This window comes from Aulonocara sp. 'chitande type north' Nkhata Bay, linkage group LG11 (assembly GCF_057382095.1).
Source record: "Aulonocara sp. 'chitande type north' Nkhata Bay isolate Kocher_YH1m ecotype deep benthic linkage group LG11, A_spYH_male_GT1.1, whole genome shotgun sequence".
NCBI classification, from domain to species: Eukaryota; Metazoa; Chordata; class Actinopteri; order Cichliformes; family Cichlidae; genus Aulonocara; species Aulonocara sp. 'chitande type north' Nkhata Bay.
Window position 1 is genome coordinate 15,679,366 of NC_141354.1, and position 14,657 is coordinate 15,694,022.

General features: G+C 39.6%; 1 protein-coding gene across 1 annotated transcript; it reads right to left on the minus strand.

The window, feature by feature from the left end:
* Positions 1-1,908: 1,908 nt before the first annotated feature.
* On the minus strand, positions 1,909-12,186 carry entpd3 (ectonucleoside triphosphate diphosphohydrolase 3). Its single transcript, XM_086310766.1, has 10 exons — positions 12,024-12,186; positions 9,610-9,747; positions 8,860-8,977; positions 8,546-8,705; positions 6,971-7,130; positions 6,630-6,857; positions 5,724-5,987; positions 5,525-5,635; positions 4,189-4,317; positions 1,909-3,424 (listed from the first exon to the last, which is right to left on the minus strand). Exons 2-10 carry the CDS (start codon positions 9,742-9,744, stop codon positions 3,236-3,238), a joined length of 1,494 nt encoding a protein of 497 aa, XP_086166892.1. The 5' UTR covers positions 9,745-9,747; positions 12,024-12,186; the 3' UTR covers positions 1,909-3,235.
* Between the last annotated feature and the right edge of the window lie 2,471 nt (positions 12,187-14,657).

Here is a 14,657-nt window from a genome sequence, read left to right on the forward strand (position 1 = left end):
AGGTACACTTCAACTGTGAGAGACAGAATGTGAAAAAAAAATCCATGAATTCACATGGTAGGATTTGTAAAGAATTTATTCGTAAATCAGGGTGGAAAATAAGTATTTGGTCACCTCAAACAAGGAAAATCTCTGGCTCTCACAGACCTGTAACGTCTTCTGTAAGAAGCTTTTCTGTCCCCCACTCGTTACCTGTAAGAATGGCCCCTGTTTGAACTCATCATCTGTATAAAAGACACCTGTCCACAGCCTCAAACAGTCAGACTCCAAACTCCGCCATGGCCAAGACCAAAGAGCTTTCGAAGGACACCAGGAAAAGTATTGTAGACCTGCACCAGACTGGGAAGAGTGAATCTACAATAGGCAAGCAGCTTGGTGTGAAAAAATCAACTGTGGGAGCAATCATCAGAAAATGGAAGACATACAAGACCACTGATAATCTCCCACGATCTGGGGCTCCACGCAAGATCTCATCCCGTGGGGTCAAAATGATCATGAGAACGGTGAGCAAAGATCCCAGAACCACACGGGGGGACCTGGTGAATGACCTGCAGAGAGCTGGGACCAAAGTAACAAAGGTCACCATCAGTAACACACTACAACGGCAGGGAATCAAATCCCGCAGTGCCAGACGTGTTCCGCTGCTGAAGCCAGTGCATGTCCAGGCCCGTCTGAAGTTTGCCAGAGAGCACATGGATGATACAGCAGAGGATTGGGAGAATGTCATGTGGTCAGATGAAACCAAAGTAGAACTTTTTGGTATAAACTCAACTCGTCGTGTTTGGAGGAAGCAGAATACTGAGTTGCATCCCAAGAACACCATACCTACTGTGAAGCATGGGGGTGGAAACATCATGCTATGGGGCTGTTTTTCTGCCAAGGGGACAGGACGACTGATCCGTGTTAAGGACAGAATGAATGGGGCCATGTATCGTGAGATTTTGAGCCAAAACCTCCTTCCATCAGTGAGAACTTTGAAGATGAAACGAGGCTGGGTCTTCCAACATGACAATGATCCAAAACACACCGCCCGGGCAACAAAGGAGTGGCTCCGTAAGAAGCGTTTGAAAGTCCTGGAGTGGCCTAGCCAGTCTCCAGACCTCAACCCCATAGAAAATCTGTGGCGGGAGTTGAAAGTCCGTGTTGCTCGGCGACAGCCCCAAAACATCACTGCTCGAGAAGATCTGCATGGAGGAATGGGCCAAAATACCAGCTACTGTGTGTGCAAACCTGGTAAAGACCTATAGTAAACGTTTGACCTCTGTTATTGCCAACAAAGGTTATGTTACAAAGTATTGAGTTGTATCTTTGTTATTGACCAAATACTTATTTTCCACCCTGATTTACGAATAAATTCTTTACAAATCCTACCATGTGAATTCATGGATTTTTTTTTTTTTTCTTCACATTCTGTCTCTCACAGTTGAAGTGTACCTCTGGTGCAAATTACTGACCTCTGTCATCATTTTAAGTGGGGGAACTTGCACAATCGGTGGCTGACTAAATACTTTTTTGCCCCACTGTAGCTATTTTTTTTATTTGCTTGGTCACATGCCCCCCATGTCTTTAAAATTGTGATTTTTGAGAGTGTCTGTAGAACCAGTGGATATTCCTGTAGCTTCAGATGTGTCTTTTTGTTTGTTTCTTTGTTTTATTTTCTTTTTAGTCGAAACTTTCAATAAAAAATAACAAAAATGAACTCGTCCTGGATATTCTGCAGGAACAACACACTACCACTGGAGTGCGCTATTGTTTTCTGTAGAAGGAAAGGACTGAAAGTCCATTGGTGTGCACGTGTGCAATTTTAGTAAGTGACCAAGTTAAGTTCACACACGCAAAATGGTTTTAACTGCTGTAAAGGATTAAAAACGTTTAAGCGTTTAGTTTCACCAAGCGAGATTATGAAACTACAGCTCCAAAAGATGCAGTTAGTTGAGAAGTTTATTGCATACAGTACTGACAAGAGAGCTCATTATCGCCAAAGCAGAAACGGTGCAAGCAGTCTGCATCAAATGACAATCATGCATCATTTTCTCCAGTGCAATGACAACAAAATGTCAAGAGACAGTTTTATTCATGCAGTTTAGTCATACATCATACTTGCTGTTCCTGTGAACAAATTACTGTCATGAAATCTTTATTTTTATTCATCTTTTCTTTATAAAGAAATAATAAATAACCAGGAAAGTACCAAAATATTACTTTGTAACAGTTGCCAGTTTCATCTACCAGCTGAATCAGCAGGATGTAAAAACAGTGTCTCTGCTTCAAGTCCATCCATCCATCCATGTGCTTCACCACTAATGGATTGTCATTGCTAACAGGGCTTAATTTTTCTTTTCCCAACTGCTCCATTTATACAACTGAATGAACCACTTGTGTACAACTATCCAACAATACTTTGCTCAGAATGCAAGCCTTTTATAACTCACTGCAGCAATATACGACTATGATGCATTTAGTTAAATCAAGAGAAGCACGTAGAACTGCTGTAGCACTGAATGACTTTCTGTGATGACCAAATTAGTTAAGTAGGTTGTATGTCAATAATTTTAAACTGATATGAAAATAATGAGACAATGGCATCATTTATTAGGGAAATGTTAATTCAAAAAAAGCTATAGTTGTGCGCTTAAAGTTTGGCAAGACCATACACAATATAAAACAATACATTAAAGCTACAGTACAACAATTTGCAACCATTTTCAGTGCTATAACATGTAAAATGCAGGGAAAGAAACAGTAACTCATGCTCTGGTCTAAAGCGGGCGTTCGACTCATTTTGGGAATTGCACAACAAGAACAAGCACATGGAGACTGATGGATGCTCTTATATTTTTGTGCGATTTAGACAAACACTATCACTATTTTGTTGAGCGCAGTCAACTAAATTAAAAAAAAAAAAGTACATTAATTTTTGTAAGATTCCCTGAGGTAGAGAATGAAGAGTGGTCTAATGCTTTTTAAAGCTGCTTTTACATATTTTATCTGAAGCTAAAACCCTCAAAGATGCCAGCACAACGTATTGCATTGATTTTGAGGCTCTTCAGTTTTGTTTGTTTTTTTAAACTAAAAGCTAGTTCATGTCTCAACCTGAATAATAACACATTTGATTGTTAACGTCCAGTCCAGGCGTCTTGGCACATGCAACTGTAGGATTCTCCGAACCTCTTGCAGAATTACAGCAGTTCCCAGGCCTTTCAATAGCCAGTGATTTCCTCTGTAACCTACGTTCTCAGTAGCAGGTGCGAATGAAGATGATGAAAACTAAGACGGCAGTCATAATTGTTAGCGCCGAAAATAGAAAGATGAGGCCGGCAAACACGGGGTTTGACATAGGAGGGATTTTCTTCACTTCGGAAGGAATCATGTTGGACATACTCAGCATGTAGCCCAAACTCCAGCCTATATTAGTTTTCTTTACCTACAGGAAAAGAAAGAAAACAAGTAATTTGAATGTTTTATATTTAAAACCACTTGCTTCCAACACCAGTACACCACCTTGCATGTCAGCGGGATGAAAATCATGAAATTGTATAATTACAGCTGTAGGGCAAAAGATGAGTCATAGCACCCAAAGAAGAAGAAAAAGAACAGGCTGTTTCGTAACTCAAAGTCTTGAAAGAACCTATCAAGCAGCAGACATCCCAAACTGCACACTAACGCCATTGTTGGAAATTGGGAGAATTGCCAGCTGTTTAAAAAGTCTTGTCTTGAGTGCAAAAGGCCGAACGCTCTTTGCAGTGTGGAAACATTGGCTGTAATCGTTCGTCCTTTATGAATCATGAGTAATATACAGAGTGTCAAAGACCAGGAATCCCCTTCTACTGAGGGAGTTTCTTTGTGACAAATTGATGGCATGCCTTCTGCTCTTTAGCTTTTTCATTGCAGACTATTCCTACGACATCAACAACAGTTTCAAGTGGGTGGCCTCATTCACATACGACTGCCAAAGGCAGTTAAATGGCTTCCTGTATTTGAACATGTATCAGCTGTCAACAGCTTTCCAAAACAACTCTCACCAAATTAGTACATCTTACAGTTATATTTCAAGAAGAATTAGCGCACAAGCCATCCATAAACTTTGAACAATGGGAGGATTGTAATGTACTAGCCTCATAGAAGGCAGTATTGAAACTTACAAATAAAAAGAATACTATTTGTCTTATTTACTGCTGTTTAACCAACCTGTTGTTGAAAGTTGATGTTTTTCCAGGTGTCGGTGTCAAATTTGTATCCATCTGCCAGCAAAGTAAAGACGTAATGACCTGCGTAACAGTGGGTCTCGATGAATTTGATGTTCTTTTGTGCGTTCAGCTGAAAGAAGGTTGAACAAAGATCAGAGTTTAGCCTGTGATTGTAATGACACAAGCTAATTGTATTAATTTCAGTTTAATCCCATTTCAGTGAGAAATAATGATTATTTAATCAAGATCATGAAAATATTGTGTAACAAAGACGGAGTGCAGTTTATTTCATTACCTTTATCCTGAAGTAACTTTGTTTCTTTTGCACAGCTGCACTCTACAGCTGTGGTTAGCACAAGCATGTCTCTCTAAATCACTTTTTTGGCCTGACATTGAGTTTGTTACCTAACTGATCATGTTTTTAAAAACTGATGTGGCAGACACTCGCAACAAAATCGAGGGTCGAGGAGATGCTTTCAAAGATGCCGTTGGTGTTGGTGCCGAGAGAGGGTGCTCTGAGTTTTTTATAAACTGCAGACCTACTGGGAGTTGAGTGAGTGGTATTTCTCTGGGGAAAAATGCCTTGTTGATTTCAGAGGTCATCTGAGAATGGCCAGACTGCTTAGAGGAAAGGGAACAATAACTCAAATAACCACTTGTGACATGGTTGCTGGGTGCCAGACAACCAGGGTATACAAAAGCACAGGCTCACTAAAGGGCAAGAGAAGAGCGGAAAAATGTTGCCTGGTCTAATGACCCTGGATTTCTGCTGTGACATTCAGATGATAGGGCCAGACTTTGGTGCAAAAAGCCTGAAAGCGTGCTGCTTTGTATTAATGGTTTAACGTGGTGTTGAGGATATTTTCTTGGCATATTTCGGGCCCCTTAGTACCAATTGATCCTCCTTTAAATGCCACAGTTTTGAAGGTTGAAGGGGGTGCAACTCATTAAAGGTGTACCTAATAGAGTGTCCAGTCAGTGTATATTACTAGTAAAAAATGTGGACACACGAGCAAAAAGAAGAAAATGTGGGCGCACAGCATTGTCAGAGCTGGTGAGTAGTTTACTTTCTGTTGTGCCTTCTGTTCTAATCTTGATGAATGAAAATGACAACGTATTTTATGTAATTACCTTCATATTAATTCTGTCATTCTCTCCTTCCTAAACATGATTTCTGTTCTTCCTCACCTTAATTTCGTCCCACTCCTTTTTCAGGCAATTTTTGTTTTTTGTTTTGTGCATTTTATGTTCAATATAGGTATTTGTTGTGCCTGAAAATGAACAAATAAATGAAATGAAATGAAATTTCTTGATTTTCTACCTGTATGAAAACTTACCGTTGCCCAGTTTTTGTGGCAGAAGTTCCTAACTGAGGTGTTGAAGTGATTAATGTTTGATGTGCCATTCAACTGCAGAGCCAGGGCAGTCCAGAAGAATCCAGCGTATGCCTGGTCGGACCAGCAGAAACACACACACTAAGTTGTTTTGCATCGTGATCTATTTGCTTTCATGTGTTATATTTGCACTGCGTGTTACCAGGAAATCTCCGGTGACTGGTGGCTGCTCCACCCCGTTGAAGGAACACTGAGACGAGGAGCAGGTCTTGAAATCAAATATGGATTTCACTACTTTCCCACAGCCGTCTGAGTCGCCACCACCAAAGAAGATCAGCTCTTGATTGGGGTCGTAGTTTTGCGGTTTCTTTGTACACTGTGACTCAAAAATTGATGATGCCTTTTTGGAAGTATTGAAACCTTTAGGATAGCAGGGGTTTGTTATGTTTTTGGGGTTAGATGATTGCTGGAAAATAAAAAAAATAATAAAAAAAATGTCAAAAGATAACGACTTTTTTAAGAAGAAGGCAAAATCTATAAATAAATAGGACAGAAAAAGACCCCAACCCTGAACTGGATAAGAGGAAAAAATGAATGGCACATTATCTCCACACTGTAGGGCTTATTTCTTTAAATTATACAACACCGCATACAAAGTCTGAAGTAAACAAACTATAAGGTTAAGCTGTCATACCATCACTCTGATGCACTTTCAGCATATTTCTTGTAGAATCATTATTAGTTTCAAGAATGAAGCTATGAATTACCAGAAACGATGCATTTCTCCCAGACTAGCTTGACGACAATCACGGTTCGATCAATATTCTTAATGACATAATGCATCCCTGGATCCTTTGGCTGTTAGCAGCTCAGGGACAGCAGCGTTCACTAATCATTCCACAAATTGGCCATTAATGGATTTCGCAGTGCACATGTGTGCAAAGAGCCAGACGTTCCCACTGCACTTAAACGATAGCACAGTAACGCATAACAGCCTAAGGAAAGAACCACCACTCTTGTAGTACCTTGGGAATATGAGAGTTCAGTGAAAGACACTATTTTTTTTCTGTGCATACTTGTAAAAGAAACGGAGGACAAAGTCATTCACCTGCACTACTTTCTCCAGAACCAACTTCCCAGCTTCATTTTTGCCATAGCAGAGGAAACTGTGTGTGTAGACATTGTAAGGGTAACCATACAGTTTGACACGCAGGTAGTCGGCTCCCTTGAGATCATCCTGGACCGCAAAGGCAATCTGTGTTGACGCTCCTCCAAGATCCATGGAGCCGACAGTCTTTGCTCCCTGCGGCCGTACGTATGCGTTCCACATGTTTTTCTGCAAAAACAACGAAGATTAATAAACGATGAAACGTACAATAGCAAATTTTTAAAGCTGCAATTATCTTGTTTTTTGGGCAATCGATCAGACAGGTGAAGGCTGTGTCATACCTCTACCAAGTTTCCCTTTAGGTAGTTGACAGTGATCCAGCCATAAAGCCCTTCTTCCTGCCCAGTGATGACTGAAGCATTTTGAAACATGAAGGGGAGGGAACTCAGGTATTGTCTGAGTTTTACCAGGACGTCATTGGCCCTCTGTGCATCTTTCATTCTTAACAGCACAGCAGAAAACAGAACTATTAGACATCACACTAGAAACAGACGTTGACAAATGGATTCACTATCATTAATGAAGCAGGTAAAGATTTTGCCAAATACACGTATTTTAGATGCTATTATTTGCTATTATTTTTATTTTAAACTCATCTAAGCCAGAAGTCATGACGGTAGGCTAGAAGGCTTGGCTCTGTTTTTTAAAATGAGATCAGTATGTCATTTTAAAAACACTAAGATGTGAAGATTTTTTTTAATGTTTCTGTCATTAACTGTTTTATGTGTGGGTTTTATTTATTTTTGGTTGTTTTGTTTTTGTCTTTCTGCTGTTTCTCTGAGCGTTGCACGGTCTGAGTTTGGGGTGCATTTGCTGGAAAGTCCACCGCTCAGAAGATTCGCGACTGTCTTAATAATTTCTCACTTGTGAATAATCATTTTCACTGTACAATTGTAGATTTTATAATAAGATCCTGTTTGGCGTCGTGCTGACACAAAACTAAATGCTCTAAACCAATAAACTGCCAAAACATCATCTTTTATCCATGTGCTCACACTTGCTGATGAGCAGTTAATCAGATGCATTTGATTCGCAGTGCCTGGAAGCAATGAGGAGTGTTCATCTATTTAAATAATGTTAGAGTCTGGAACAGATGTTATGTTTTTTAAATTATGCTAAAGAGGATGTCCTTTTTCACATGACTGTAAATCATTTCATGCAAACTAATCAACCTTTTTTTGTATGTTTGTTATACTTTAACAACAATATACGCTGTCCCCTACTTCTGCCTAGAAGGTCTGCTTTTGTCATCATCTTTCCTTGGGCTGGAAAGTATGAAAAGCCATATTTAATGCCGGGCCCAGAGTTCGACCCATGTGATTGAGATTCCTAAGTTTTGTCCTGCCCTTTAGTCTGAATGTGTTTTTATTGCTGGGGCTTCCCCAGGCATCCAGAGGGAAGGGGGGTTATCCATCAGGCAAAAGGGGGGCAATATAAGACACAAAGCTTTACTGTGAAGCAAACCTCCCTTTTTGTCTCTTGAATGCTTGCACAGCAAAATCGGCATCCATAATTCAGCACCAATGAAGTTGAATGGACTTTCTTAAACTCAATCCACAGCACATATTTGAAAGTATTAAGAACTTTAAGAACATTTCTGCATCTCTGTCTTGATATTCTCATCTTTAAAAATCATACATTGTACCCATTAAAAATTCCCACCACACACACACAAAGTCACAGATCTAAATATTATACTTTTTAAGAATGTATTTGTATTCATTATGTCTTGCAGTTCTTCAGTCATCAGCTTACTCCTCTGTGCATGAAAGGTCAAGAAAAGCTTAAAATGAATTAATATAAAAAAATCACTTTTGACTCTTCAATAATAATATAAATAATCAAAAGCTTCTTACTGCAGGAGTCTCATTCCAGCTGTAGCTCCGAGAAACAGGCGCGTACTGTTGTGTTTTGTTGGAGGAATGGTTTTAGTGACGATGTCCATGCATTTCCTAAATCCTGCCATTGTCTTTTCTTCGATCTCGGGGATAACCTTCATGTCGGAGATGGCATTACCTGAGGACACAAATCCAAGCTAAAATTCTCGTGTGTCTAGTAACCAGAATGTCTCCAATTTAAAACACACTCTTTATGTTTTTTCTTTTGTTTGCAAAAGCCTAAAAAGAGTTTGCCAGCACCCCCCCTCCTCTCTTTGTTATATGTGACTCACCATCAACTTTACAGTTTAATGTCTCAGTCACTATTCCTGTTTCGTTCTCCTTCGCTCCTGGCCATTCATACAGGTATACATTGGAACGAGATGAGCCAGCGTCTATCACTATGCCGTACTAACAGGAAGAAGGAAGACAAAAATGTTATTGCACAAGCATTTTCCAATCAGCTTAGCAGGTTGCTGTCTATTAAGCACAGAGTAGCCACCATGACTTTCATCAGGCCTCTGTGTGAAAGATGTTGCATAACAGCAGTAAAAGCAGCAGTATTTTCTTTATGGAGATATAGTGGGGTAATGGTATCCTTAGCAGAAAAGAAAGTCTCAAATTAGAGAATTGTGAGAACTGCAAAAGTAAAAAACCACTGGCACACTCCTGATGAAAAAGCATACACACATACACAAAAAGAGAACTGACAAACACGCAAAACGGCAACTGAAAGTCATCACAATGAGTTTTTTTCCTCTTTTTTTTTTTTTTTTTAGCCCTTGTTTCAAAAAGCTTTCAGTTCTAATTAAAAGGAAAAGGGGAAACAGCAGACGGACAACATGCCTGTTTGTTTGAATGCCATTAACAGTACATGCAAAGTTAAACGTGTTTCATCAGAACCGCCACTCATCAGCAAGCAGACCGATGAGGAATCCCCCGTCTCTGATCCTTCGGTGCAGTTTTTATGCGTTGTCTTTATAACAGCATGCGTATTTATATTTGCATCCTGGAGTATTGCGCTGATGTGCGTATGTGCTCACCTCTTTGCTGTATTCTAAAAACCTCCAAGTGTCCTGGATAACAGCAACAGCAATGAGGGCAGCGATGCTGGTCAAGAGGAGAAGCATCACTCCTGCTATCCGACACTTGTAGCCCATCTTGTGTTTGGAAGCCATTTCCTGTTGGCAAGAAATAGGGTTAAAGAAGATGTGTGGTTCTCACTAAAAGCATCTTTCAAGGTGAAGATGTGCAGATGTTTAAAAAAGTCACGATGAGCCGTAACAGTGACCAGGACTGCTACAGATGAGTAAGTGCTCGCAAGCCAAACGGATGCTTAACCAAATCCAAATCAGAGGGAGGTTGTTCAATCAGAAGAACTCTTTTAGGGAGAAAGTGATAAAATGCAAAAAAAACCAAAACGAAAACATTTCTGTTTGTTGTTTTTTTGTTTGTTTTTTGGCTACGATTACACATCACACACAGGCATGCAACATGAAATGCAGCTTTTTTTCATGTGTGCATAGATGGGCTGCACACAATTTAAACCTTTAAAGCTACTCTCATAAACATTGTGCAATATATATCACAATCTATATTCATCACTTTGCAAGGACTCATTAAATTCAAAAACATCCATGAAGTTTACTGACAGATGAATATGCCAGTTGATATGAATACTCTTTGTTATTCAATCAATAATCAATTATAATCATGTTATTTAGATTTGCTGAAACTGCCACACCACACTATTCTGCTCATGTTATGTTCCCGTGTGATTGCATCACTGTTATTGCAGCCATTTGTCAGTATACAGCCGTTAGGTAATTCTCCCTCAGCCATGCCAAAACTGTCCTCACCAGACTGACAACCACTTTGCGGATTAGGTGGAACCCTAGTTCTGTGTCTCTCTTGTTTATTGTCCATTTAAGCTTCATAAATCCAGGAATAAAATTTGCTATCTGACTCCTCTTTTATAGGCAATAACAACAATGACAAAACCAGTGTTTGTTAATCTATGAATAACTCTTAAGTTACCACAGCAACTTCTGTAGAAACAAGCAGGCTAAAGGTGCTCGACAAGGTGCGATCACAACTGGCTGACATGGCAACAAGCGAGTTTAATGTTTCTGATACATGTTGCCCGCAAGATGCTTGACATTTCGAAGCCATGTGTGCAATACACGTCCTAGACTTTCACTTTTGAATGTCTCTTCTTTATAACCGCGTGCTTAACATTTCCCGGAGCTGTTTCCAACACAAAGAAAGTAAAGTGTCAGCCAGCACATGAAGAGAAATAGCAACCAATCTGTTTTTGCTGTGTCTATGTTGCATTCACTACAAGGTATGTTTCTGTAACTACATGAGATTGTATCCAATCAACCTGCCAAGACAAACACAGTACAAGTTCTTACACTCCAAGCAGCTCACAATGAAAACAAACATAAGGAGGCATGAGTGACGGTGTGTCTGAGGATGGAATAGAAAACAAATAATTCTATAAAGTAATAATGCGTGTAAGTGCATAATACTGCTAATTTGCAGTTAAGGAACAATGTGTCTTTTGAGCCACTGGTAATGTGAGCTCACTCATCTCTGGCTTTACGGGCTATCATCGCAATGAGCCGGGCTTAAAAACTAAACTGTATTTAAGGTTGTGGGTGATTTTAGTAGCACTGAGGCAAACACTTCCTCCCTGTAAGGTAAATTTTGGTTTCAGTTCTTTCCCACTGCTTTCAAACCTTTTTTTTTTTTTTTTTTTACATGCACAGTTGTTACTTGTGGTTTTTAGTAGCATTAATAAGCTTGACATATTACATATTTACACTGCAGTGCATCTCAGATTTGCTGGATGTAAAGTTTCACACAGTGGAGAAACAACAAGATTAGGCAAACAGCACAGTTACTTATAGTTTGTTATTGTAAATGAACCGCCTTTTGGGTTTGTAATACAAAGACTTACTGAATACATTAATTGCACTTGACTTGCACCTATTTTACTTTATATGTCAATAGTTTTCTAAAGCTTAATTGTGAAGTTACTTGAATTTTTTTTTACTATCACCTGAATAGAAATGCATGGTCCTTATAGGATTTTGAGTTGGCAGTTGCAAAACTACACAATATCTATAAAATACTCAATGTGATAGTACTGGTTCTGCAGTTTACTTAAAATTCAGCCAGGTGAATCAACAAGTCATATCGACTCTGTTAACACCCACTCAGTAAAAAATCAGCCATGTGTCGCTGGGAGTCAAATAACTTGAGCTATCTCCCCTGCTTGTAAGGACAGGTTCTTATGGTGGTGAGGAGTGGATAGAAGCAAATGTGTCTCGTCACACTCGGTACAGTAAAACTAACTTGCCAGTGTTGATTAACCCTTTGATCATGTCTAAATACCTGTTGTGTTCAAAGGTTTAAAAAATAAATGCATGTGAGGAAATGTTTTGTTTCTTACCTTCTAGAGCTGATTTTTAGAGCCTCGTTGAGAATAAGAGAGAGATGGTTCTGACGAAGGGATGTTGATCTAAAGCAGGAAAAGTGGTTGCAGCAAATCAAGAGAGAGAGAGAGGAACAGAGAGAGAGAGAGAGAAGGTGCTCTGAGTGCTCTCAAGAGTGACTGGCCCACAAGAACAGGAGTGGCGTACCCCAACATAAGTCACAGTGCGGGGAGGAGCATTGTGTGCAGGACTCCAGTTTTTGCCACTCCCAACGCACCAGTGCAACAAAGCAGCCAGCCTACGAAACACAGCTGCTCCTTGCTCATTGCCTGCGTCTGGTGATTAAAACAGATACAAGTATTTGTGAGTATGAACAATGTGAGAAGATGGGGCTGGAGCTGGGATGCTAATTGATGTGGCTGAGGGTCTGCTGTGGAACTTACTATACATTCAGGTGTTATTTAATAGGAGTAAATTATGAGGCAATGGAGGCTATGAAAAGCAAAGGCTTAAGTGCTGTATCAACAATCAAGGATTTGTTGATAGCTGCACGGGATGCCAGCGTTCTCACAGACAAAACTCAGAGTCATTTGTGTGACAAACATGAGTCATTAATTTCTCTGACACAGTGCTGATGGACGAATGGGAACCTGAGCTTTTATTGCAGCATATTTGTTTGTTTTTTATGGGAAGACAGCAGAGAGTTAAAAGCATACTTTTAACGGTGTGTGCATTGCTCCTACTGCTGAACATTTTTGTAAGGGCTCATATGTTAGGAGTTTTGCAGCACTATCTGGAAACATGAGAAATGCTTTTCCAGACTGATACAGACTGATGTATGTGCATCAGTCTGTATAATATCAGTTAAGGAGTGGAGATACTGTCAGAATGCATCTGTCTCCATGCGCAGCCTACTGTAATGACCAAAACACCAGTTAATGCAATATTCCCAAATAATGCTGAGAAGTCAGACGCCACTGCATTCTGCTGCTATTTTAAGTATTTTCTATGGTACCCACCCACCAACCCATTTGTTACCTGTAATACAATTTCATCAGGTTACCTTATGTTTTATGTTGGCAGACAACAAATGGTTCCATTGCATTGGAAGTGGTTACTTTGTTATAATACTGTGACATACTATGACATGGCCTCCTCACATGGGTGCCAGCGTCTGGATCTGCTAGCTTTGTTTATTGTCCTGGCATCTTAATAGAAGTTATTACAGTGGTCTGAGTTGTTGAGTTATTCAAAGGTTCAAAGGTATTTCAGATCATTGTCCCACAACAGCAGGACTCCTTCAGGACTTTAAGGTAAAGAGCAGAATTTATGGTTCCACTATACCAGGTCCTGAAGCAGCAAAGCAACCCCAGACCATCACGCTACCACCAACATGTTTGACTGTTGGGTTTTTTGTGTGTGAAACATTGTGTTAGTTTTCTCCATTTGTGGATAATGTCACTCACCACCATTCACTGGAATCCCAGACCCTTTTAAAATGCTTTGTAACCTTATCCAGCCTGATATATGTCAAGTTCTTTTAGATTGTGTTGCTTTTTGAAATCTTTTAGCCTACTTCACTTTGTCAGACAGGTTCTATTTAAGTGGTTTAATCCAGCATGTGTGGCATTAATTAGTCCTGGGTTTATCTTGTCAATTTCATCAACATGATAAAGTCACAAGTGTTCAAGATGCAGTCATGAAACTTCTGAGATGTGTAGTAAACACTGAAATGAAGACCCAGCTCAAAGAACATTGATACTGTGGTCTCTCTTCGTGACTGTAAATTTGCAGCAGCTTTTGTTTTTTTAACCACTGAATCTGTTGCCTTTTTAACACCAGCACTGGTTTCTGGGTTGTCTACAAAGGAGACACTAGTGGTGTCAGTGAAAGTGAATTACATGTCTGATTCAATGGGCGGTGAATGTATATAAAGTATTTTTGTTGCCTAACGTGAGACCTGAAACCTACTGGCCTGAATTAACCGGAAGAACAGGAAGCTTAAAATTAGATTAGCACCAAGAGATGAAAGAGAAGAAGCAAGTATCTTACAGAAAGATTGCATACTTTCTCATAGAGGTAGTACTGCAATACTTCTGTTAGAATGCATGCTCTTTCCAGCTTTGCTGCTTTGCACATGGGTTGTATGGGTTTAGTCTGTCTCTGCAAGACAGACTAAACAAGTTTGCACCCACATGTCTTCTCTTGTGTAAGGAAACATGTGAACACAGTGATTTCCTCTTTAATGCAGAAGAAAGCAAATAAATCAACTCATAGTGAAGAATATATGTATATGAGTACATATCTTGTGATGATTTGGGAAGAATTTAGTAATCATCTCCAATATGTTGCATGTTTTATTTCATCCTAAGAAAATACTGAGTTTCTGCTGTCTGCACAACTAAAAACAAAGTGGAAGTTCCGTCATCCTCAGATAATTACCAATTCAGCATCAGTGCTGTTTATAGTCTACTCGAATTTGTAGAGCCACCAAGACATATTCTCACTAATTGTTTATGTCTCTTTCAGTGCTTTTAAAACACATTAAACACCCTGATGAATCTCTACTGCAGGTCACAGGGCAGCACAGAGAGGTTTAGAAGCTCTTAATGCATCGTTGATAAATTAGCTTGACAGACCCATACTTGCAT

What these genes read in the sequence shown, in the direction of transcription:
- entpd3 (XM_086310766.1), bottom strand. Translation starts at nt 9,744, where the DNA reads ATGGCTTCCAAACACAAGATGGGCTACAAGTGTCGGATAGCAGGAGTG. An exon ending in GCTGGAATGAGACTCCTGCA is followed by an intron (nt 7,131 to 8,545) that starts GTAAGAAGCTTT and finishes TGTGCTGTTAAG; the next exon opens with AATGAAAGATGCACAGAGGG. An exon ending in TAAAGGGAAACTTGGTAGAG is followed by an intron (nt 6,858 to 6,970) that starts GTATGACACAGC and finishes TTGTTTTTGCAG; the next exon opens with AAAAACATGTGGAACGCATA.